This window comes from Lacerta agilis, chromosome 13 (assembly GCF_009819535.1).
Source record: "Lacerta agilis isolate rLacAgi1 chromosome 13, rLacAgi1.pri, whole genome shotgun sequence".
In the NCBI taxonomy this organism is placed as follows: domain Eukaryota; kingdom Metazoa; phylum Chordata; class Lepidosauria; order Squamata; family Lacertidae; genus Lacerta; species Lacerta agilis.
Genome location: NC_046324.1, coordinates 46,287,692 through 46,312,841, shown reverse-complemented (window position 1 = coordinate 46,312,841; position 25,150 = coordinate 46,287,692). Strand labels below are relative to the sequence as shown.

General features: G+C 48.8%; 1 protein-coding gene across 7 annotated transcripts in view; it reads right to left on the bottom strand.

The window, feature by feature from the left end:
- TOM1L2 (target of myb1 like 2 membrane trafficking protein) overlaps positions 1–22,850 on the bottom strand; it is a 65,330-nt gene extending 42,480 nt beyond the window's left edge. For 6 of the 7 annotated variants that reach the window (XM_033167832.1, XM_033167834.1, XM_033167837.1 and 3 more), the window contains exons 1-2: positions 22,303–22,444; positions 724–808 (exon numbers count right to left, since the gene is read on the bottom strand). In XM_033167832.1, the coding sequence (XP_033023723.1) occupies positions 724–808; positions 22,303–22,354 (137 nt within the window). In that variant the 5' untranslated portion in view covers positions 22,355–22,444. Of the gene's footprint in view, positions 1–723; positions 809–22,302; positions 22,445–22,757 lie in introns of those variants that run through there. The other variant, XM_033167836.1, reaches the window with a different exon arrangement.
- Positions 22,851–25,150: the final 2,300 nt, after the last annotated feature.

The window sequence follows — 25,150 nt, the reverse complement described above, 5'->3', positions numbered from 1 at the left end:
GTCTTTATAATTTCCCTGGAGTGCTCAGGTGAACATACTGTCCCCTCATGTGGGGAAGGGGAAGAGGAGACAATGGTAACATGAGAAGAGCCTGCTGGATCAGGCCAATGGCCCACCTAGTCCAGCATGCTGTTCTTGCAGTGGTAAAAAAGGTGCCTGTGGTAAACCCTCAAGCAGGACCCGAGCAGAAGAGCCCTCTGCCCTCCTGCCTCTTTCAGTTAGTAAGATGTACCTGGAATTTATGGAAATCAAACCTTACAAATGACGCGGGTGGCCTAGGGCTTGCCGATCAGAAGGTTGGCGGTTCAAATCCCCATGACAGGGTGAGCTCCCGTTGCTTGGTCCCTGCTTCTGCCAACCTAGCAGTTTGAAAGCACGAAGTGCAAGTAGATAAATAGGTACCGCTCCGGCGTTTCCGTGGGCTGCTCTGGTTCGCCGGAAGTGGCTTAGTCATGCTGGCCAGCTCCCTCGGCCAGTAAAGTGAGATGAGTGCTGCAACACCAGAGTCATCCGCAGCTGGACCTAATGGTCAGGGGTCCCTTTACCTTTACCAATGAACTATAACATTGCATATAAACACCTTCTGGAGGACAGGAATGCCTAATGTAAGCCAGCTCAGTAACACACAGCTGATTAAAAACAACAACACTCACACCAGCACACAGCATGCAATTCTGCTTTTTGCCCTGTGGTATCCATAGACACAGACAAAGACAGACATACCCTTCTTCTGTCTCATTGATGATGTCACATATCTCCATGTTAAGTGTCCAGTCTTCATTCTGTAGGGAGCCATCTGTAGCCTTTTCTATTTGAAGCAAAACAAAACAGAGCAAGCAAAATATTTGTTCACTTTTTTCCAGATTAAAAACCAAGCTTCAGAAAAAGATTTGCACCAGGCTGGTCAATGGCCACACGCCCACGGTCATGTAAGAACTACCTCCAGGTAACCAGAAAAAGGAAGTTCTACTGTACTTCTCCTCTGAAGTGCTGTCAGGCCAATAGTGTACCACAGTTTATTTCTTTTCTAGAGCTCCACTCATGTACATCCTGTTTTACAAAGAATGAGGGAACAGTTCCCTGCTCCACAGAGTTTACAATCCAGAAACTGGGACAAGGGAGTCAACAAAGGAAGGACATGATGGAAATTGTGGTGGGGCAAAAAGGTGCATGATTATTACAATCTTGCATGCCTAGGGTGCTTCCAGAATGTCAGTATTTTCGGGTGACAGTTGATCACAAACCAGCAAATTCAGGTTGCACAATTAAAGTTGATGTACTGCCCTTGTGCAACAAGCCCACTTCCTTCCCCAAATTGGAACATTTTGCAATAAGGGAAGTGATGGGAAAATGCACTTGATAACAGTCAATTGATGCCGTGTCGTACAACCTCTCTGCAATCAAACAGGAATTAAGGCTAAAAATAATAATAACCAATGTTGTCAAACCTGCCAGCAAACTAGGTACAAACAAAGCAGGGTGTAGATCAACAAGCAGGCCATCTAAAAGTCAACTTGGATATGGTAAGCTACAAATCTTAAATGCAACAAAATGTTGCCAGACACGGTACTCCTGCTCAGGGTTCCAGCCAGTCAACCATGACTTCTTAAAGGATACTCCATTATACACACACACTTTCCTTTTTCTTCCAGTTGTCTGTAGCCTTTGTGTCGATGACCTTCATAATCCTTTCAGCAGGCAGTCACGTCCTCATCCAGGTGTAAGAGGAAATGCACCCCTCCCAATAATCCACTCAAGCTCCATCCATCAGTTACCATAGTAGCAGACATCCTCCCAAGGATCCCCTATTGTTCTTCCCCGGTGGAAACTCTCCATGTGTATTGTACCCACCCTTAAACCATTTACCTGTTCCTGCCACCTTGATCGTTATGCTAAACTTGTTTTCCCCATATGCAGATCCTGAAAACCCCCCTTCCTCCTGTCAATCATCTGACGTTTTTCCCCATGTGATGATGACGTTCCTGAAGTGTATTCTGGGATGTTTTGTGAAGTTTTAAAAGTCCATGTCACCCCTTTCCCCATTGAACAGTCTTGGCTGCTCCTGTTGCGCAATAAAGCTTCTTTGCTTTACTTTGCTCCTGGCTGGCTTCCTCCTTGATCTCCGCAGAACCCGTGGGCTTCTCTCATAGGGCCAGGTGGGCAAGTACACCTGGGGTTTTTCCATTACAGTTGGTGCCGAAAGCCGGGAGTCTTGCGGTGCTCCCGTGTGGCTGGCCGCGGGACCCCAAAACCTTCAGCCGGCACCGGGCCCCTTTGCCTGGGAAGTTTTTCCGGACCTCCGGCCATCCTCCGGGCGGTAATTGCAAGTCTCCGAGGGACCAACCAGGGAGCAAAGGGAAAGCTCGCCGGCTACCTTCTTGATCCCGGGATCACAGGACCAGAGACGTGAGTATAGGTTGAATCCCCGTGCATCGGTGGGAGAGGGGTGGTGACTCCTGGCAACCAATTCTCTGCCCTCTTACCTATCGTTATTTCTTGCCTTTCTCTTGGTCCAACGCGTGGACCCATGCTCAACTCGACAGGGGAGTCCTGAGCTCTATTTCCTTCTCTTAAACCTCTGGTCAGCCGCACCGAGACGGGACTCGAACGTAAGACGGGGAGGACGGCCTAAACAACCACCTCACCGCTGTGGGTACCCTATCGAACGCAAGGGGCCAGAGTTCTTCTTCGTACTTCTGTCTTCCTCATTGGTGTGGAACCCGAGAAATAAGACGGGGAGGACGGCCTAAACAACCACCTCCCCGCAAACGGGTGACCTACCAGCCGAGGGGCAGGGGGACTTCCTTTCTATCGTTACCCTAGCCGCACTGGTCGGGACACGTGTACGCGCTTGTCGCGTGTGAACCCGCTTCCAAACGCAAGGGGGGTATTCCGGAACGAAAACTCTATCCAGAGGCTACCTGATCTGGCACCACGCTAAGTGGGCGTCCAGTAGGGCCCTCTCTCTCAAGTTGTAACGTCAGGTAGGAGGTTGCCAGGAGGGAGAGCTTGGCCTGAGGGGCAAGACAAGGCAGAGTGGTGAGGAAACCCCTGGTTGTTTGGAAGGGAAAAGGTCTGGGGAAGGAACCCCGACGGTGGAAGAAATAGGCGCCAGAGTTGAAGTTGAGTGTTAGGAATAGGAAAGGAAGGACTAAGGATATCCGATTAAGAAACCCGAACCCCTACCCTTTTTTCCCGTTCTTAGGAACCCGAACCCCGAAGTCGCGAGATGGGAACTAAAGCTTCGAAGCATGAGCGGGCTCCCTCTGAGAGGAAAGCTTCACGGAAGCCTTCCGTTTCTCAGCTGGACCCCGACTCCCCTCTTGAGTTCGTCTTAGCCCACTGGAAGCAAATACCAGGGCACGAACTACTATCCAAGCAGAAGTTAGGAGACCTCTGCAGGAATCTATGGCCAAATGCTACTGCCACCTTAAAACCCGAGCTCCGCTGGCCAACGGACGGGTCTTTCAATAAAGACCGACTCAATTCTCTGAAGAAGTACTTATTAGAAGAAAAACCCCGCCAGCTAGAATACCTGGCTGCCTTTGAGGCAGTCCAGCAGGTTCTGTGCTCCCTGCAGACTGCCCCATCGCTGCAACTTCCCATCATCAAGCCTAACCGGCAGCCCAGCGAGAAGAGGCGCCAAAAACCAGCCCAGTCGCTCCTTCCCCCTTACGAGGAACGTTCAAATGAAGAACTCATAGATCGGACCTTAATCCCCTTCTACTACCAGGGCGCAACAGCACCCGTTTCAGACCTCGGGACAAGCTCAGAGGATGAGGAGTCAGAGGGGGAGGAGGGGATGGCCCTCCGTAGCGGGAATAAAACAAAAGGGAAGCAAGCGCCCCCATCATCAGGCGCGGGCCCCAGCACATCTGGGAAACAGCCGCCACCATCATCAGGCGCGGGCCCCAGCACATCTGGGAAACAGCCGCCACCATCATCAGGCGCGGGCCCCAGCGCATCTAAGCCTAGTGGGGAGCCAGAGATACAGATGCCCTTGAGAGCACTGCCCATACCACCGGCGGAACCAAATGGCCCACCCCGTATGATTTACACCCACCAACCGTTTCATACAGCGGACCTGGTGGCCTGGGCAAGCCAGATGCCGTCTCTAAGAGATAGCCCTGATAAATGTTATCGCCAAATAAGCGCTATCTTCTCCACACACCATCCGACTTGGGCTGACACGCATGTTCTCCTTAATGCCCTCTTTAATGAGGCGGAGAAGGCAGATATCTTAGCCAAGGCAGGAGAAGCACTAGAGCTTGAAAACTACCAGCAAGACAAACCCGACGGTATTGAACCGCTGACAGCCCAAAATCTTAGGATTGAGCCGGAGCCTGCTTGGGACTACAACACCCCTGGCGGCGTGTGGCACCTAAAAATCTTCAAGAAAGCCATCCTAGATGGGATTAAAGCGGCTGGCCAGCGCACCGTGAATTGGACTAAAGTCCAGTCGGTTCTACAAGGACCTAATGAGCACCCCTCAGATTATTATACTAGGCTGGTATCGGCGATAAAGACCTGGGGCGGGATAGACCCCGACAATCCTCAGCACTCAGTGATAGTGAAAGGATTCTTTAAGGATCAATCCAGCCCGGACATAAGAAAGGCTTTAAGCCTCCAGATAGGATACGATGGAAAGAGTTTCAGCGAAATCCTCTCCATCGCAAAAACCATCTTCAACACTAGGGATGAGAAGAAAAGGAGAGAACCAAGGTCAGAGGACGACCATGTGCTCGCCCTCAGCATGGAACCGGCTCAGTATCAAAGCAGGGGAAGAGGACGAGGAAGAGGACGGGGGCCACAAGTCACAAACCGACCCTGGGGCTATACAGGAGGGGGCTGCTTCCATTGCCAGGAGGAAGGGCACATACGCAAATTTTGTCCATATCTTAATCCAGTAACTAATTGGACACAAGAGACCAGGCCTCCCCACCACAGAGGAACGAGCTATGCGCCCTACCTACCTAACCAACAGGCTGCCCCAGGGTTTGGGAACCAAACCCCAGCGACTCAAGGACAGTGGCCCCAACCACCTTCCAGACCACCGCAGGCATCCCAGTCCAATATGCGCCCCCCGATTCACCAGAGTGGGGTCCAGAATCCTGCAGCACCACCGGCCACTCTACCTCCCCAGCCGCATGGAGCAAATCAGTATTGACAATCAGCCGGGGATCCCAACCAGACCCACTCCATTTGCCCAGTCCTAGCGCTCTCTCCGGAAGATCCCATCTGCACTATTGAGATCGATGGGCACCCTTATGAGTGCCTTCTCGACACCGGAGCGCCCTATTCCACCTTGGCCAACAGCCATCTGGAACCTGGGCAGGAAACCAAGAAGGTCATGGGACTGGATGGGATACCCCGCACCTGCCCGCTCTCACAGCCAGCCAAGGTCACCCTGGGACCCCTATTAGCGGAACATACCTTCTTGCTAACCAGCAGCCCAGTGAATCTCTTGGGGAGGGACCTACTTTGCAAGCTGAGAGCGACTATTAAATGCTCACAGGACGGCATATATCTGCACATGCCTGAGGAATCTGTACCTGCATTCCAGGGACTTGTACAAGAAGCAGTCCAGGAGCGTCAGTTCCCAGATCTCCCCTTGGACCTTGAATTGGAACTACCCCCTTGGCTATGGGGGACAGAATCCACTTCTGTAGGGCTTTTAAAATCCGCTGTGCCTGTCAAGATCACCTATAGAGCAGATCTCCCATACCCTTGTACTAAGCAGTACCCACTGCCACAGGCTGCAATACAGGGACTTACACCCATGATAGAGGATTTCCTACAACAGGGAATTTTAGTACCTTGCGCCTCCCCGTGCAACACGCCAGTCCTCCCCATTAAGAAGGCCGCTACAGAGGGCGCCCCAACCCGTTACCGTTTTGTACAGGACTTGAGATTAGTTAACCAATTTGTGGTGCCGCGTCACCCGGTGGTGGGGAACCCAAACTCCCTACTAAATGCAATACCACCGGGCACCTCCTGGTACAGCGCTGCAGATTTATGTTCTGCATTTTTCAGCATACCCCTGGCCCCTGAAAGTCAATTTCTCTTTGCCTTCACCTGGGGACCCGGCCAGCTCACTTGGACCAGGCTACCCCAGGGGTATGTGGAGTCGCCGGCCATCTTCTCTGCCATCTTGCACCAAGATCTACAGGATGTAGTACTGCCTGCTGGATCCAAGTATCTGCTTTACGTTGATGATATATTGATTTGTTCTAATAGCGAGGAGGCATGCAAATTGGACACCAAACACCTCCTTGTTGCCCTAGCCTACAAAGGACACAAAGTTTCTCCCAAAAAGCTACAATTCTGCAAGCAGGAGGTCAGATATCTGGGACACGTCCTAGGGGTGGGCACCCGAAGCCTGGCAACCGACAGAATAGATGCAGTCACGAAAATACCCCTACCTCAGACTAAACGGCAATTACGTGGGCTGCTCGGGATGGCTGGGTTCTGTAGAGAATGGGTCGCAGCCTACAGCGAAATAACGAAGCCCCTGTCGGCCATGACCCGCCAGGACCACCCCGATAAGTTAATATGGAACGAGGAGGCTTTTGCCTGCTTTGAGCGCCTGAAGAGGGAATTACGTTCCACCCCTGCTTTAGGCCTCCCAGATTACCGCATCCCATTCAATCTATACGTCCACGAACAGATGGGGGTGGCCTCGGGAGTCCTAACTCAATCCTTTCGGGACCGGCAGAGGCCAGTGGCTTACTACAGTCTGCAGCTCGATAACACCGCCAAAGGAGCTGTAAGCTGCCTTAGGGCCATAGCCGCTGCAGCAATCCTCCTCCAGAAAGCGCAGGAGACAGTACTGGGGCATGAAATTACCATTCATGTGCCCCATGCAGTCTCCACCCTCCTATCTATGAAAGGCACCCACCATTTTTCCAATCCGCGTCTAAACCGCTACGAAGCCCTCCTATTGGCTCCCTCAAACGTAGTCATCAAGAGAGTAAACTCCTTGAACCCGGCGACCCTACTTCCACTGCCGGAAGATGGCACCCCCCACCACGATTGCGCCCAAATTGTCAGACAAACTGAAAAACCTAGAGAGGATTTGGATCACCTCCCCCTGGAGAACCCAGATCTCATATTATACACGGATGGCAGCTCTAAGATAGTGAATGGAGAGAGAAAGACTGGATATGCGGTAGCATCTGATTTCGAAGTATTAGAAGCGGGTCCCATACATGCCCAGTACAGTGCTCAGGCGGCCGAACTAATAGCCCTCATCAGAGCCTGCGAGCTTAGTGAGGGAAAGCGCACCACCATATACACCGACAGCAAGTATTGCTTCGGTCTGGTCCACACTACGGGGCAGATATGGCTCCAAAGGGGCTTCCTAACGGCTGCAGGATCGCAAATCTCTCACGCCGCCCTAGTGGAAAGACTGCTGTCTGCAATTCACCTACCGGCCTCCATCGCTGTCGTCCACTGTAAGGCCCACACCAAAGGGAGGGACCCGGTCTCAAAAGGGAATAGGAGGGCGGATCGCGCTGCCCAAATGGCAGCTTTGCAAACCCCACGGGAGGGGGCAGACTTCCAATGCATTCAAATACCTGCTGACTTCGACTTTAATCTAATGTATAGGACTGCCCCTGAGGAGGAGCAATCCACGTGGACTACCATTGGTGCGACAAAGGTCAATGGCGTGTGGACTCTTCCAGATGGGAGAGTCGTCATGCCCAGGGCTTGGACCCCTAAGTTTGTCAGAGTCCTCCACCAACAAACCCACTGGGGCAAAGGGAAGCTGATAGACTTTGTTCAAAGGTCCTGGTATGCCCCTGGGACAGCCACTGCAGCAGCCGCTGCTACTAAGAACTGTGTCACTTGCCAAAATTATAACCCTAAACGTGAGCCCAGGCGGCCACCAGGGGCTAGACCCTGGGCTTTTGTCCCCTTTGAAAACTTACAATTGGACTTTATTGATCTTCCCCCGTGTCAGGGCTTTCATCATGTTCTGGTTATAATTGACAAATTCTCCTCATGGACTGAGGGCTTTCCTGCTAAAAGGGCTACAGCCTCAGTTGTGGCCAGAGCCCTACTCCATGAGATCATTCCACGATTTGGAATCCCACGCAAGTTAGACTCTGACAGGGGGAGCCACTTCACAGCGGCTGTGGTCCAGCATGTGGCATCTGCTCTTGGCATTAAGTGGGAACTGCACACCCCCTACCACCCCGCTTCCTCAGGGCAAGTCGAACGCATGAATCAAGAAATAAAGGTCCAATTGGGGAAAATCTGTAGCTCCACTGGTTTGAAGTGGGTCAATGCACTGCCAATAGTCCTTCACAACATCAGGAGCGCCCCCACTGGACCCCTAAAACTCTCCCCCTTTGAACTTCTCTTCGGACGACCCCCTCCTATCTATAACACCCAGTTCCCCTTATCAGAATTGGACATTGGGGAAGCTGAACTTACCAGCTATGTGATACAACTGCAGAAACAGCTGCGCAGCCTCCATAAATATGCGGCCATAGAAGGCCAGAACCTGCCAGCAGATGCCCCCGTTCACTCATTCCAACCAGGAGACTGGGTGTTAGTGAAGGTCTACCAGAAACTCCCACTGCAGCCAGCCTGGGAGGGTCCATATCAGGTCCTCCTCGTCTCACTCACAGCTCTAAAAGTGGGGGAGAAAAATGCCTGGCTTCACCATACCAGGTGCAAGGCCACACAACCGCCACAGGAGACTCAGGAAAGCGGGGGGGAGGATTATACTTTTGATAACCCACCTCCCACTGCAGCCTCCTATATAGACGACGAGGACGGAGAACATATCGGCCCACCACAGGATCAGGATCGGGACCAGGATCGGGTCCAACAGCCTTCGCCACCGGATCAGGATCGGGACCAGGATCGGGTCCAACAGCCTTCGCCACCGGATCAGGATCGGGACCAGGATCGGGTCCAACAGCCTTCGCCACCGGATCAGGATCGGGACCAGGATCGGGTCCAACAGCCTTCGCCACCGGATCAGGATCGGGACCAGGATCGGGTCCAACAGCCTTCGCCACCGGACCAGGATCGGGACCAGGATCGGGTCCAACAGACCGGACCGGGCGCCATCTGGACCTCCGAGATCGTTCCCGGCAACACTGGTATCAAACTACGCCTGAAACGCGACTGACAGCCTGTTGACAGCTCGTCCTTCGCTCGCCTCGCCTTCTGACAGCTCGTTGACAGCTCGTCCTTCGCTCGCCTCGCCTTCTGACAGCTCGTTGACAGCTCGTCCTTCGCTTCGCCTCGCCTTCTGACAGCTCGCTGACAGCTCGTCCTTCGCTTCGCCTAGCCTTCTGACAGCTCGTTGACAGCTCGCCTCGCCTTCTGACAGCTCGTTGACAGCTCGTCCTTCGCTTCGCCTCGCCTTCTGACAGCTCGCTGACAGCTCGTCCTTCGCTTCGCCTAGCCTTCTGACAGCTCGTTGACAGCTCGTCCTTCGCTTCACCTCGCCTTCTGACAGCTCGCTGACAGCTCGTCCTTCGCTTCGCCTCGCCTTCTGACAGCTCGCTGACAGCTCGTCCTTCGCTTCGCCTCGCCTTCTGACAGCTCGTTGACAGCTCGCCTCGCCTTCTGACAGCTCGTTGACAGCTGACAGCTATCTGACAGCTCCACCTTTAACTTCCACCATGCCGCCCCAATTTCTCTGCTCTCCCCGGACTCTATCCCTTGTTCTAACTGCTGCGACTATCACCTTCGCAGCCAACTACTGCGTGCACTTGCACACCAACTACCGTTACCTGGACTTCCATGCTGTTGACCTAGGGGGTAGGGACAACCGGGATCGAATGGGGGACTTTGACTTTTGTGTTCCTGAGTCCCGGACCCTCTTGCGTCACTCTGCAGTACCCCAACTCTCTGACTCTCAGTATTGGGAACTCTTTATCCGTACCCAATACTTCCATCGCATTGGAGCCGCTGTCCTTGCCTTGGACCATGGGCATTACCGTTTGCAATGCGTAAATGGGTCCTACCTCCTCTACGAACGAGGGGAAGTTACCAGGCTCCCCAACTGGACTGAGGTGGCGCTTGGTGGAGCCTCACACGCCTACACGGACACTCACCAACCCTCTGAGAGTCTCCTCTTTGGATTTCAATGCCTCCGTATGGTTCCGGGACCCCATAGATCCCAGTTGCAAGGCGTATGTCTCAGGAGGTTTTGTTGCCTCTGGGACCTTGGACTTACGGGAAACTGGAAGGGGAGAGAGTACTTAGAAGGGTGGCATCACCCAGTGGCCCCTTCCCATCCTCCTACTTGGGACCATACAGGACCCATGAGATGTGGAGGCATTGCCTCCAGCGTCAGCCTCCTTAATTCCACTGACCCCCTTCACCCGATAGGCACCGCTCCCCGACAATTAGGACTGAACCGGTCTGGCATAGAACCGGACCTCCTCTCTTCCTGGGAGCAGAACTCTTTCATCCAACTCCTCAGCAAGGTGGCAAAGGAGACCACTACTCGGGACTGTTGGATCTGTGCTCATGCTCCAACCCATATGAGACAAGGACTACCTCTGGTTCCGGTGGCCGTCACCCTGGAGCAGTTCCGGTCAGGGGACGTTGCCTCATGGAACCTAACCGCCTTGAATCTCACCCACCAATACCTGTACTTGACAGGTCCAACCAGGGGCCCCCTTTGCCGCCGCTTCACTGGACAAGGACCTAACGTGGGGGTCAGTGTGTGCGACATCAACCTGGAACTCCGTGAGACAGGGCAAGTTATCATCACCAGCCCGAGAGGCACACAGACTGCCTCCGACCTCTCCGCCGCTTGGACTACCGTTGTTGGACCCGTGGGAAAGCCGAACCCCGCTCTCCTACAAAGTTTTGCCTCAGGCCGGATGGAGTCCTACCTCGCGGGCCTGTGGTGGATCTGTGCTCACCGCGGGTACCGGTGGGTCAGCCCCCACATGTCTGGCTCCTGTTATATCGGATATATAGTCCCGGGCATCCGAGTCACCCATGACCTGCCTACCGGGAGACAAAGGAACAAAAGAGAGGAACAGGCTCTCTCGGACCTCTCCGATGTGGCCGCTAACGGAGAGACGTGGGGGAGAGCATTGTTCCCTGCCTACGGAGCGGGTTCCAATCACGTTGACATCTTGAAACTCACGGACATCCTCCTCAAATTCATGCGAGAAACCGAACAGGTCACCGATGCTCTAACCACTGAGCTCTCCCAGGTACGACAATTATCGATCCAAAACCGGATTGCTACCGATTTTTTACTGTCATCGGAGGGCGGGACTTGTGCTCTGATTGGTTCAGAGTGCTGTACGTATGTAACCGACCAAACCCTAAACATAACGGGACACCTAAACAACATACATAGACTTGCTGGGACCCTGCGTGACATCCAGCATGAAGGACTGTCGGGGCTCGACCTGTGGGGTTGGTTGCCTGATTTGGGCTGGGCGAAGCAACTCCTGAAGGGACTAGTTGTGATTGTTTTAGTCGTTACCGTATGCATCGTGACCTTTTGTTGTGTTGCTCACTGCTGGGGACCGTGTTGTTCTTTGCTTCGTTGTCCCTCCCGGAAAGCCCCTAACGCTATATTTCCCCTTAGAGCCTATTCCCGTACCGCCGTTCCCTTCCCCGAATACGTACAGATGCGGCACCTGGGGGAAGGGGAATATCAGATCACCGAACTGTGAAGGTGCGGAGAGAAGGGGTTGCTGTTCCTCCGGAACGGGCCGCAACCCTCTCTCCGAATGGGGGATATGATAGGGAAACCGGCAGGGGGAGCGCTCTTCCCCGGAGACCTGCTGGCAAGGCGGCCAGCCGGGACTCACCGGATCGCCTTTAGGACACTTCCCCTGGGCCCCCGAAACCCCTCCACATGTTTCCCCACACGGTCTCACAAGCAGCACACTGATTTTCCCCCAAAACCCCTTCAAAAGGCTGTACATAAAGCCTAAAAACCCGTACCGCTTCGACTGTCAGAAGCGCTTCGCTACACACCATTTTCTCAATGAGCGGCAGGCCCGCCAATCAGGAGCATGCATTCAGCTCAGCCTGCAAAATGGAACGTTCAGCTCAGCTACTATGATTCAATCATCACCTTCACGCTTGACTGAACGCTAAGTGGGTATTGACAGGCTCCCTGCTGGGAGAACAATGGAATCGAAACCAAAATGTATCCAGTTGGGGAAACTATTAATTATAACTTGCAACAATGTATCAAATGGACAATTTAGATGCTGGGTGGCCTGTTTTGACAGCTCGAAATGTTTATTATTGTAAAATCCATAACTCCTGAACGCAGTGTCCAATCTGCTCAGTTCGAGTGTCTATCTTCTCCTCAGGAGATGGACTCTCCATCCCCTCGGTTCCCGCCATCCTCCGACCATCAGAAGTACACTTTCTTGAACATATATAATTTTTGGACTTTGTGTCGATGACCTTCATAATCCTTTCAGCAGGCAGTCACGTCCTCATCCAGGTGTAAGAGGAAATGCACCCCTCCCAATAATCCACTCAAGCTCCATCCATCAGTTACCATAGTAGCAGACATCCTCCCAAGGATCCCCTATTGTTCTTCCCCGGTGGAAACTCTCCATGTGTATTGTACCCACCCTTAAACCATTTACCTGTTCCTGCCACCTTGATCGTTATGCTAAACTTGTTTTCCCCATATGCAGATCCTGAAAACCCCCCTTCCTCCTGCCAATCATCTGACGTTTTTCCCCATGTGATGATGACGTTCCTGAAGTGTATTCTTGGATGTTTTGTGAAGTTTTAAAAGTCCATGTCACCCCTTTCCCCATTGAACAGTCTTGGCTGCTCCTGTTGCGCAATAAAGCTTCTTTGCTTTTCTTTGCTCCTGGCTGGCTTCCTCCTTGATCTCCGCAGAACCCGTGGGCTTCTCTCATAGGGCCAGGTGGGCAAGTACACCTGGGGTTTTTCCATTACAGTAGCCACTAAGAATGCTCAGTCATCTTTGGGCATTTCTGGCTTTTTAAAAACCATGTCTTCAAAGACCTCCCCTGCAGAAAAATCCCAGTAAAATAGAGACACTGATTTGCCCAGCTAAAAATAATTGGAAAACAGGGAGTCAGAGCATGAGTCCAACTAGCCTAGTATTGTTTATTCTGACTGGGAGCAGACTGTCTGGCACGGACAGGTTTTTCCCATCACTTGGTACCTTGTGGAGGGTAAGACTGTGAATGGCTACCTCCCCTGTCTAAGGCAGAATACCTTGGTATGGCTGTGGCTGGGAATCACAAGTGATGTTGCACCCGGATCTCCCAGTGTGATCTTCACCTAGACATCCTGTTGGCCATGGTAAGACTATCCTGGACAATGGCAGGCCTTTGGTCTGATCCAGCAGGGCTGCTCATCTAGCCCTTTGAGCAGAAGTTGCCATGGACTTGACACAGGCCATTCTGCACACAGAACAGGTGCTCTTCCACTGAACCGTGCGCCTCCTCCATGATTTCTACAGTTATGACTTACTTTGAAAGAAATAAACTCTTTCAAATATGGCCACTGCTTGGCTGGAATCTGTTGAGAGTCCTCAAATTTTAAGAGGATGGGTAGGTATTACACACACACACACACACACACACACCACAACTAAAACATCCACTTTACTCAACTATGTGGCCTGAAAAATCCAAAGAACGCAATCAGTTTTACAAATTAATTCCAGCTTTAAACGCATCGTATTAACTGGAGATACAACATACACAATACTGAGCAGCCAGCTTCATTTCAAATGTATGCACCCCAAAGCCACCCAATCCATTATTTGACAAAGATTTAATTTGCAATTCACAAGGATTTCTTCTGTAGCATAATCCATTATCACGAACTGAAAGCTGATCTGAAAAAAGCTTAAACAACTTAAAGCACTTTACGATCAAGGCACATTTTGGGCACGCTGATAATAGCAGCCTACAAGAATATTAGGAAGCCAAGTTTTGAGCATAAATCGTGTCCCAAACGTAATGTCACTTAAGTGCTTTACAACAGAAAAACATTGCCTTATTCACTGCAGAAACGCAAGCTAATCTCCGTGTAGAAGATTAGGCAACGCTGGTTCTGTAAATCATACAGCAACAATGAAAATTCCACCTTCCCGATCGGAAATATAAAAAGATCTCCAATGATTATTTCACTGTGGTAGCTCTACCATAGGGAGTGACAGGATATTAATGTAACGGAGTGAGGAACCTCTGGCCCAAAGGCCTAATCCACAACACCATTGGGCCCATCAGGCTGTTTGGGGCAAGATACACCCATCCACCTGCCCTACTTCTGATGTAATATCCCTGACCAGTGGCCATCCTGGCTAGAGCTGATGGGATTTGGAGTCCCTCTACATCTGGAAGGGCAGGTTCCACAACCCTCCTTTATTTCCAGAACAGCTGAATAAGAATCTTTGCCTTTACGTAACCCCACATATTTTAAGAGCTGCTGAGGACGACTTACAAGTGCTCTTACCAGCTCAATCCCAGCAAATCGTTACCAAGGAGAGGGGTTTCTCAGTGGTGGTATCATCATTGTGACCGGCAGGGCGGGAGAGGGGATCCCACACAAATAAGGCCCACCTGGCCAACTCCCTCTTTGTCAGGAATTTTATCAGATCTTTTTTGTTCAAAATTTTGCAAGAGCAGAATTTTGTCATCGCTGATGTGAACTTGTCAGAGGCTGTTGTGTTAAGTGATTTTATATTAAACATTTTAATTGTTAACTGATCCTCATAGAATTTTTTATTGCTTTCTATTAGACACTGCAAAAACCTGTGAGTGGAAGGGCAAATCAGAAATAAAAATAAATGAGTATCATATGCCTCGGCTCATCCTAAACACTTCTTTAAAAGGCTTTTGCAAGCCTCACATTTACCTAAGGTCGTTCTGTACATCCAATTAATTTTTCCAGTGAACCAGTGCCATTTCCTGGCAGAGAAACTACAATGCTGATGCATTTGCAGCCCTGAATATATATTTTTCAAATTATGGGAGGCCACAGGAGTTTGACTGCAGAGACCAATGCAATATGCTCAAATGAAACTATTCTCTGTGTTTTGCAGCATCAAAAGAGCCACCAATGAATGCAACAGCCAAATAATTGTGCCTCACACACTCAGGCAGGAAGAACCATGGAAACATCAGACAAGCAAAGCACTGTGAAGCCAGACAGTCTTCAGCTGAGGTTTTGCTCCAAAAAAACACCATTAGCAATTATAAAACAGGCGGCAACTTTGCTTCTTCTAAGGAGCCGCCTGCTTAACTGTCATCACCCAGCCCCAGAATTAGGCTGAATTTTTTAAGATACAATCCCTTCTCTTTGAGGCCATTAGCATCTTTTCCACTGGAGATAAACATCCAATTTATTATGTACAACTCACTCGAAACCCCACTATGTCTCATAATAAATATAAGGGGCACCCACTGGCTGCTTGCAGCAAATGGGGAGCAAAAAAGGTGGAGTGTAGTTAATATATAAAACCTTTAAAGTCTCAGCAACAGTAGGATCAAGCTTTTTGCCCCACCCAAGTTGCAAGACATAGCGATTCGAGGGTTGAGCCTGAACAGGTTCAAATTCCTCTTCATTAGATGCACTTGGCAACAAAACGGGTCAAAGAAACTGCTCTTTTGTACTTGGGTATTGTTAAAAAATACAGAACCATGTCTTCCTTGGCCTTTCGTGCTGGGGGTAAGCTGGAGGAAAAGAACCTAGCTATGATGTCTCCCACTACCCCCTTACTTGAACCACCTGTATTTCCACCACTGGGACAAATTTTAACAATTTGGTAAACAAGAAGGACAATGGCTTCATTGAATTAATATACTGTACGACCAGTGCAGAAATAAAGATAAACTTGGAAATATTGAATGGATGGATGGATGAATGAACACAACACTTTGTATCTATATCTATAATAAAAGTAACTAGTAACTGGACCATCAAGAACTGAACATTTTATTCAACAACAACAACAAAAAACATTTACAAGTTTATTATCTGAACTTTACAAAACAAAGATTTTGCTTCATCTCCTACAAAGAAAAGGCATGTTTGGAGTCCACCCACCATACACACACTTCCTTGGAAAAATCCTTTGGGCTGAACAATCTTTTACCAACATATCTTGGAAAAGATACAACAAACGGGACAATCCTTTATTTACGTTATGCTATTGGACTGATGAACAATTCATTCTTAGGACACAAAACAGAATGTATGCTCTGTTTTTCTTACTGCTTTTGTTTGATGAATTAAAGAGCAGTTAGGTCTATTAATGTCAGTAGGACTACTCTGTGTAAAAATTAGTTGAATACCACATGAAGCATTTAAAAAACACAGCCTGATGATTTGGTTGGAATTGGTTCTAACTAATGAAATAGGAATTAACAACCACCAGCACATAGCAGTGGTTTTCAATCTAAGTTTCCAGGAACTCTGGGCTTCCTTGAAATCTCAAGGGCAAAAACATTAAGGGCACACAAGCTTCTTTGGAACATGACTTACACAACCACAATTGCAAAATTCTACTCTATTGCATTATTGACAGCAAGCAGCTGCAAGGAACTGTTGGGTGTGCTCCCATAGGTTAACAGAGAGAACCATCAAGTCTGTCCGCTGAAAAGAGCACGTACCCAGGAACATGCCCAGGGAGTCCTTGGAAGACGATAGATATGGAAAGTGTTTCCTGAAGACAGAAAGTTTGAAAAGAAAAGAAAAAAGCCGCCTAGAGAACCAATTCTGAACATTTATCTAGGCTTAGCACTGTGCAGAGATTTTCAGTTTTCTGCTCAGTTTTTCCCAAGCTGGTCTTGGGACTTTCAACTGAGCACAGAGCACCCCGCGACTTTTAACAGTACTTGTACTGTAACAAAAACTCCTCAAAGCCATGGGAACATCTCAGTTTAAATAGATAGATGCTCAGAGCCCCTTCTTCAAGGTCACAGGAAAGGTCAGCACCAGAGCCAGGATGGAAACTGAAATTCCTGACATAGAACAGCATGCTCACTTAAGTCCTTGCCCCCGCTGGACAGCAATTTTCCACTAAACAAAGTGTAGCAGTTTACCAGAAGCGAGTCTAAGGCTATTTGGACCCTGATGACAAAATGACTGTTCCTTTATTAGGGTGTCACGTATGGAAAAGTATCTGCTATTTGTTTCCCAAGCAACTGAGGGGGCTATATTGCCCCATGGACAATCAGCTCCCCACAACAAAACCTAGCAGTCGGAGAAGAAGCACAGCTCAGGAACAGGGCCCCCAATAATCACATTATTGCACAATATTGCTTTAGGCCAAGCATTGCCATTACAACCAGAACACAAAAGTGGTCAGTATCTTATTCTCATGGTACAGAGGGGAGCAGTTGCCACAAGACTCGGGCCTCATCTGTGCGCCCACCTGGATGCTGTAGGAGAAGCCCAATCGTGTTCACTTTCCTTGAGCCATATCATCTGCTTTGAACACAGAATATCTCGGATTCAGTCATTGGTATCTCCAGGAAGGGCTAAGAATGTCTCTGCTGAAACCCTGGAAAGTCACTGTAGTCGCTGAGCTAAATAGACTGGTGGTCTGACTTGCTGCAAGGTGGCTTTCTCTATTCATATATTCCTCAGACCTGCTTTTGTCTCTCAACTTCCTCCACCTCATCCCCCCCCCCTTGGTTATGAGAGTCAAACAGTCCTCTCCCTCCACCCCAGTCCAATAGGATGGTTCAAGGATGCTGAAGGATCAAGATCCATTTCAATCAGAGTTTAGGCTCGGTTTTGGCAAAGAACTGCTTAGGCCACCCTGTATGATTACCTCTGTTGGGAGAGAGACAGGTGAAATGTCAATCCTGATAATTCTCCTCAAATTCCTGTTAATTCTCCTCAAATTCTTGGCAGCTTTCAATACCATTGACCATGGTATCCTTCTAGAGTGCCAAGTTAGGGGTGGGTGGCAACACTTTGCAGTGCCCCCTCCACAAGAGGTCCAGAAGGTGGCAACATGAGAACGGGCCTTTTCTGTAGTGGCTACCTGTTTGTGGAATGCTCTCTAAAGGGAGATTCACCTGCCACCATCATTATATATCTTTAAGAGTCAAGCAAAAACTTTCCCCTATAACCATGACTTTGGCCTTTAACTACAGTGGTACCTCGGGTTAAGATCTTAATTCGTTCTGGAGGTCCGTTCTTAACCTGAAACTGTTCTTAACCTGAGGTACCACTTTAGCTAGTGGGGCCTCCTGCTGCCGCCGCATTGCCGGAGCACAATTTCTGTTCTCATCCTGAAGCAAAGTTCTTAACCCGAGGTACTATTTCTGGGTTAGCAGAGTCTGTAACCAGAAGCGTCTGTAACCTGAAGCGTCTGTAACCCGAGGTACCACTGTATTTTGAGGAAAAACTGGGATAAATGGGTGAAAGATGGTGGTTTTGGAATAAGGAAGAGCTGTAGCTCAATGGTAGAGTATCTGCATGATGCAGAAAGTCCCAATTTCAGTCCCCAAGATCTCCAGGTAGGACTGGGGAGACCTCTGTCTGAAACTCTGGAGAGCTACTGCCAGCTATTGTAGACAATACTGAATACTGAGTTTGAAGTTTATTTTCCTCTTTCTTCCTTGTCCATTTCCCCAAATTTATTAATCTATCCGTTTGTTTATTAGAATGTAAGCCTGCGGGAAGGGAATGTCTCATTTTGATCTCATGTAAGCTTCTCTGGGAGCCTTATTTGAGTTGATATAGCAACTGAGGAATTTCGTTGTTCCCGCAAGGGGACAATGACAATAAAGATTTATTCTATTCTATTCAAATGTTCTAAACAAACAAACAAGCAAGATGGACCTATGGTCTGTGTCAGTATAAGGCAGCTTCTTCTGTTCCTATGTGGTTGAAAAATTGACAAGTCGACATATCAATCAATCAATCAAATAAAAAAAAATCCAGTCACTTTATCCTGCCCAGGACAACCTAAAGCAACTTACAACCAAACAAATAGACAATAAACCTCTTCTGAAAGACCATCATTTGCTAAATTCCTTGGTTCTTTAAAGCCATCTTTAAATTGTCAACCTCAACACACACACCCATCCTATGGTAACCAGTTTTGTAAGGTAAAAGTCTGCATTATGAAAACAATACTTCCCTTTAAAAAAAAAATCAACCACATATTGCAAATCAATGTCACCAGTCAGGTTCTTGTGTTCTGACACAAGGCTTCTATATTGCAATCATAGTTCTATACTTCCACTTAGTCATTGCTTTTCAAAGCCAAGAAAACCTCAGCCTCTCCTCAAGTGTGTCTCAGTCAGGAAGTCAATCTTAACTTCTCTGATCATTTTAGACATCCTTTTCGGTGTACTTCGTAAGAGATCTTATTTGAGATGATTAGGTGATAAAAACTACACACACACACACCTGAGATACCTCCATGTCAGGTTGACCTATCTGACTCCACCCCATCTTTCCTCCCAGTTTCATTCTTTGACTCACCCCACCTCAGAGTACCCTAGGCTTCCCCAGTTCCTCTTTTGCTCCCCAATACCCTCCAACATTTCACACACAGCTAAAAATAGGACCTTGAACATAACATCCCAGCTTAAGATTTTTAACTGCCTGAGGCAAAGGATGAGATGGTTCCCCTGTCCTAGTTCTGCATACGGAAACCTCTCAGACTGGCAATTGAATCTTACTTTAATGCTGGTGACAGAACAGTGCCTTTTAGCAAAATGTACTGCAGTAGGCTCGCTTTAAAGGAGTAGTTACAGGTGGGTAGCCGTGTTGGTCTGCCATAGTCAAAACAAAATCGAAAATTCTTTCTAGTAGCACCTTAGAGACCAACTGAGTTTGTTCCTGGTATGAGCTTTCGTGTGCATGCACACTTCTTCAGATACACTGAAACAGAAGTCACCAGATCCTTAAATATAGTGGGGGAGTGGGGAGGGGTATTAGTAATACCCTCCTCTGAGTAATACCCCTCCCCACTCCCCCACTATATTTAAGGATCTGGTGACTTCTGTTTCAGTGTATCTGAAGAAGTGTGCATGCACACGAAAGCTCATACCAGGAACAAACTCAGTTGGTCTCTAAGGTGCTACTAGAAAGAATTTTCGATTTTGTTTTAAAGGAGTAGTTAAAAGAAAAAGAAAAAAAAACCCTATGGAACTCCCATTGACTTGTGCCTTCCCCCATGTGTATAACCATTCATGCAAGCATTGAAGAACTTTGTGTTTAACGCAACCTTTAACTGAGATCCCGATTGGGTTTTACAAAACAGCTTCTTAAAGTATGCTGTATGTTTGGTCGTGTATCTATTATATCTTCATATCTGGCCTTGCTATTGTGTGTATGTTGCATTGTAAGGGAATTGTCCTAAACGGCTAATAAAAATACAAAAATATATATACAGGGCAGGATTCCTTGTACACACAGCTCTATCCTCTCAACCTCACTGCCACTCTTCCAACCCCAAACATTTGCTGCCTGAATCAGCTGTGTTTTCTCTTTAAGGATTGGGTGTGTTTGCTCTTTAAGTAGCAGATATGCTAGAAAAACAAAAGTCCTCCTGTAACCTGTTATCAACAGTTCAAACAAATGTCAGCGGTTTCAAGGTATGTAATGACAGGTTGTGTACAGTACGGCACGCTTTACTGTACACACACATAAATTTATGTTCATGAGGACAAGATGCATCTTCCCATCAACTTCTATAGACCAGGGAAGAGGGCTGGATCATGAATAATAGAGAGTCAGTGTGGCATCATAGTTAGTGTTGAACCAGGAAATCAGGGCTCAAATCCCCAACGGGCCATGAAGCTCACTGGGTGACCTTGAGTCAGTCAGTCACTCTCTCTCTCTCAGTTTAACCTACCTCACAGGATTATTGTGAGAATAAGATGTGGAAGGAGAGAACCATGTAAAAAACAAATAAAACATTATTAGTGACAACTCCAGATAACTAGGGTTTTAACTAGCTACAAGATGTTTAAGTCTTTGTTTTCAACAGTACTCTGTTGGTATGATTAGGTCTGCTATGGCGGGTAGCTTTATAGTTTCATTTTTTTGGGATCGCATGATGATTTCCTAAGAGGCATATTGCTGTTATTTATTATTTAAATACTGTACAGAAGCTGCGTTGAAAGGGTACTTGGCCTAAAAGATGGCATATAAATATTTTAAACAAAACTAACAACCTCAGGCTAATAACATTTTGGCAAGGCATCCTCAAAATGCAAACATAGGGAGAAAATAAGCACAGTTATGGGACACAGGCCAGAAAACAGGGACAGCTAGAGGATACAGTATGGCCTGGCCTATATTCATTAGAACCCACAAAGCAACCCATATATTGTAGTTCTAACTATATCAATCTATTCATCTCAAATTCACAGTCAAATGGTCAAATCGGGGCCAATGCTTTACCAGGTGGAAAAGAACCAGGGATGACAGATAGTTTTATCTGTTCATTCAATGGTCCTTAATGCACCTTTTAGGACACGCTGTCATCACAGAGTGACTTACAAGGCTCCTAGTATGCATTAAAATGTCTGTTTTTTGCTTAAAATATTGCATGTCACTTTTGAGCTGCTGCAGCAGCAAAAAAAGAGACGGCTAAAATTTAATTTTAAAAACCACTAATAATACAATTACCCTCCGCAAAAACTAAAGTTGAGGCATATGACATGGCTATATAAACCAGTGTTTTTCAACCATTGTTCCGCGGCACACTAGTGTGCCGCGAGATGTTGCCTGGTGTGCCGTGGGAAAATTACTTTATATATAGTCAATATAGGCACAGAGTTAAATTTTTTAACATTTTCTAATGGTGGTGTGCCTCGTGATTTTTTTCATGAAACAAGTGTGCCTTTGCCCAAAAAAGGTTGAAAAACACTGATATAAACGACAACAACAATATTTATGGGACACACACAGAGCGAGCCATCAGGGACAAACTTAGCAGACTGACAGGCTGGGAAGGAGAACAGAGGCAATGATTCACCAAGGGCAGCAATTAAAATAAAATACAAACAGGGACGCTGGAGAGGAAAGACTTTCACCTCCTAGCTCCATCCCTGGTTCACGGCTGGCCGTGACATGGCGCCAATCAGGCCCGGGGCTCCCTTCGTGGGTCAAGAGGGGGCCAAGAGGGGGAGGGCCGTGAAGCCAGTTCAGGTGCATCTATCTCCCTGTCATCCCAGGAGGGAGAAGCTGCGTCTGCCTAAATTCCCCCCTGGCCTGCTGACAGGGGCCTTTGCGGCTTCTCCCCCCCGGTCTCCGTCTCCCCCGCCCCCGTTGCCTCAGGCCTGCCCCCGCCCCGCTCCCCTCGGCGGCCCCCTCTCTTACCGAGGCTCTGCCCCACCGGGGTGCTGAAAGGGTTGCCCAACAGAAACTCCATCTTGGGATGACAACAAACCCGACCGGCCTCCCCGCCCGCTCCACCTCTCGGAGCCTCCTCCTCTCCTCATCCCCCCCCCCGCACCCAAACCTCCTCAGCCCCGCCTCTGGCTCGTGACTGACAGGCCTCGCCGGCCAAGCAGAACCTCCGCTTCCCCACAGCAGAGCCCGCCCCGCGGTGTCGTCGCCCGGGCTCCGATCCCGAAGGCCGAGCTCTCATTAGCGAGCGCGGGCGCCAATCACTTGTCAGGCCTCGATGCTGTCGGGCGTCGGGGAAACAGGAGGAGGGAAAGGGCGAGGGGTGGGACGGAGGGAGGGAAGGGATAAATCCCGCCTCCAGAGACCGCCTATTGGCCAAAGCCTCCTCAAAAAATAATAATAAACCATGCGGCCTATTGGATAACCTTCGCCGAAGGCTCGGATCGAATAGCCAATCCTGATGGGGGAAATGGCTGTTTATGCGCTCTGTCATTGGTTGGGCGAGTTGGTTCGGGTTGGTTCCTTCTCTCTCGCGCCCCCACACACAAACACTCGAACGTGAGTCGGGGTTGCTTGCCGCTGTCGCCGGCCGACTTGCGTCACACGTGACGACGGAAGCCCGGTGGGCCGGCGCGAGAAGCGCGACCTGCCCTTAGCAACGGCCGCGGCATCCCTAGCAACGAGGCCTAACCCGAGCTTTTAACCTTCGGGGAGGCTGGAGGAAGGCGGCTGTGGGTTCAGTGTGAGCTGGTCAAGTGACGTGCTGGTAACCTACTGAGCAATCCGGGGCTGGGTGGGGTTTCGATGGCTCTGGAAGTGGGAGGGGGCATGTGATCTTCTGGGACAGGGTGTCTAGATATGACACTTGTTGTTTGTTTGTTTGTTTGTTTGTTTTGTTGTACTACATCTTTCATATTTGTATGACAGGCGGAAGTTCTATCGGTGCAGCTGTAAGAATGGCAGGTCGAAGTTCCACTTTGGATTCAACCTCTGTGTGAGCCAAGCCAGCATCTTGGTTCCAACAGCGTCCAGCTTGGGGGGAAGCAGAGCCATTCCAGCTCTAGACTGACAGGTGGGAGGGTGTCTGAAGTGGACCCCCTCCCTTAGTAGGTCCTTAGTAGGGAAGGACTGTGGCAGCACGTCTGCCTTGCAAGCAGAAGGGCCTACATTCAGTCCCCAATGGCATCTCCAGGTAGCCTTGCCGCCTTTGTTCTGGCAAAATATGAGTCGGGGCAATTTTATTTTATTTTAATCTGATGCAGTTGTGACTTCAAAGCAATCTATTACGCTCTATTGCAGCCTAACAGGATGGCCCCTCTGGAATTTGTCACAACCACATGCAGATGCACATTAATTTGTAAATCTTTCTGTGCTTGGCCACCCAGAGCTCAAATACATGACCTGTCACACACCCTTTCAAACACATGCAGTTGGAGAGGATCCCTAACTTGGCAGAGAGAGAGAGAGAGAGAAGACCTGAAATACAGGACAAAAAAAACTGTTATCAATACAGGACGTAGCATTTTACATTGAAATACGGGACAATCCTGTATTATACAGGACAGGTGGCAACCCTAGCTAGGTAAGGCTGGGAGAGACTCCTGCCTGAAATTCTGAAAAACCGCTGCCAGTCAGTGTAGACAGTACTGAGCTAGATGGACCTCTCCTCCATGGGAGATTTTAAAGCAGAGTTTGGCTGGCCATCTGCCATAGATTGTTTAGCGGAGATTCCTGCATTGTGGTGGGTTGGACTTGACCTTTGGGGTCCCTTCCAACTCTACAATTCTTTGATTCTATGACTTGGTGTAAGGCAGCTAACTCTGGTCCTCCTCCTCCAAAACTGTACAGTTCTGGTTGCCTCAGCTCAACAAGGATATTGTTGAGCCCCTGGGAAAGGTTCAGGAAAGGCCCCCAAAATGATCAAGTTTATCAATGATAAACTCCCTAATGAGGAAAGGTTGCAGTACTTGGGACTTCTTAGTTCAGAGAAAAGGTGAGTAAGTCAGTAGTTTATTATGCATGGTATGGAGAAAGTAGATTGAAGAAAGCTTTTCTGCCTCTCTCATGACATTAGAATTCATGAATATCCAATGAAGCTCAACGTTGGAAGATTCAGGACAGGAAAGAGAAAGTGCTTCTTCACACAGTGCATAGTTAAACTATGGAATTCGCTCCCGCTGGAGGCAGTGAAGGCCAACAACCTAGATGGCTTTAAAGGACAAATTCATGAAGGAGAAGGCTATCAATGGTTACAAGCCACAATAGGTACTCTCTGCCTCCACAGTTGGAGGCAATGTATTTGAATAGCAGTTGCTGGAGACAACAGGACAAGTTAATGCTATTATGCTCAGTTCCTTCTTGCTGGTTTCCCACAGGCATCAGATTGGCCACTGTGAGAACAGGATGTTGGACTAGATGGGCCATTGACCTGATCCAGCAAGCTCTTCTTAGGTTCTTGCTGCTGCCACCACTGCAGGCCTGGAAGCAATAGCCTTCCTTCATTGCTTGTCTGCAGTGCCTTATTTTTAGTGGTAGAATGCTGCTGAATATGGAGGTTCTCTTCACTTGCCATTACTGACAGCCATGTCCTCCATGATTTATCCCTTTCTTCACACAAAGCTGCCTGTACCATCTCCATATATAAGAAGAATGAGGCGCCAGCTAGGGATATGCGTAGATGAGGGGATAGTTTGGTGGACTGTATGTTGGCGTGGTAGGTGGGCATTATGCGGACAGTGTGGACAGCTCCCAGAAGCTCCTACTATGTGAATGAAGCATTATGTGTCATTCTATTTCAGACCAGGGCAATCCATTTGCG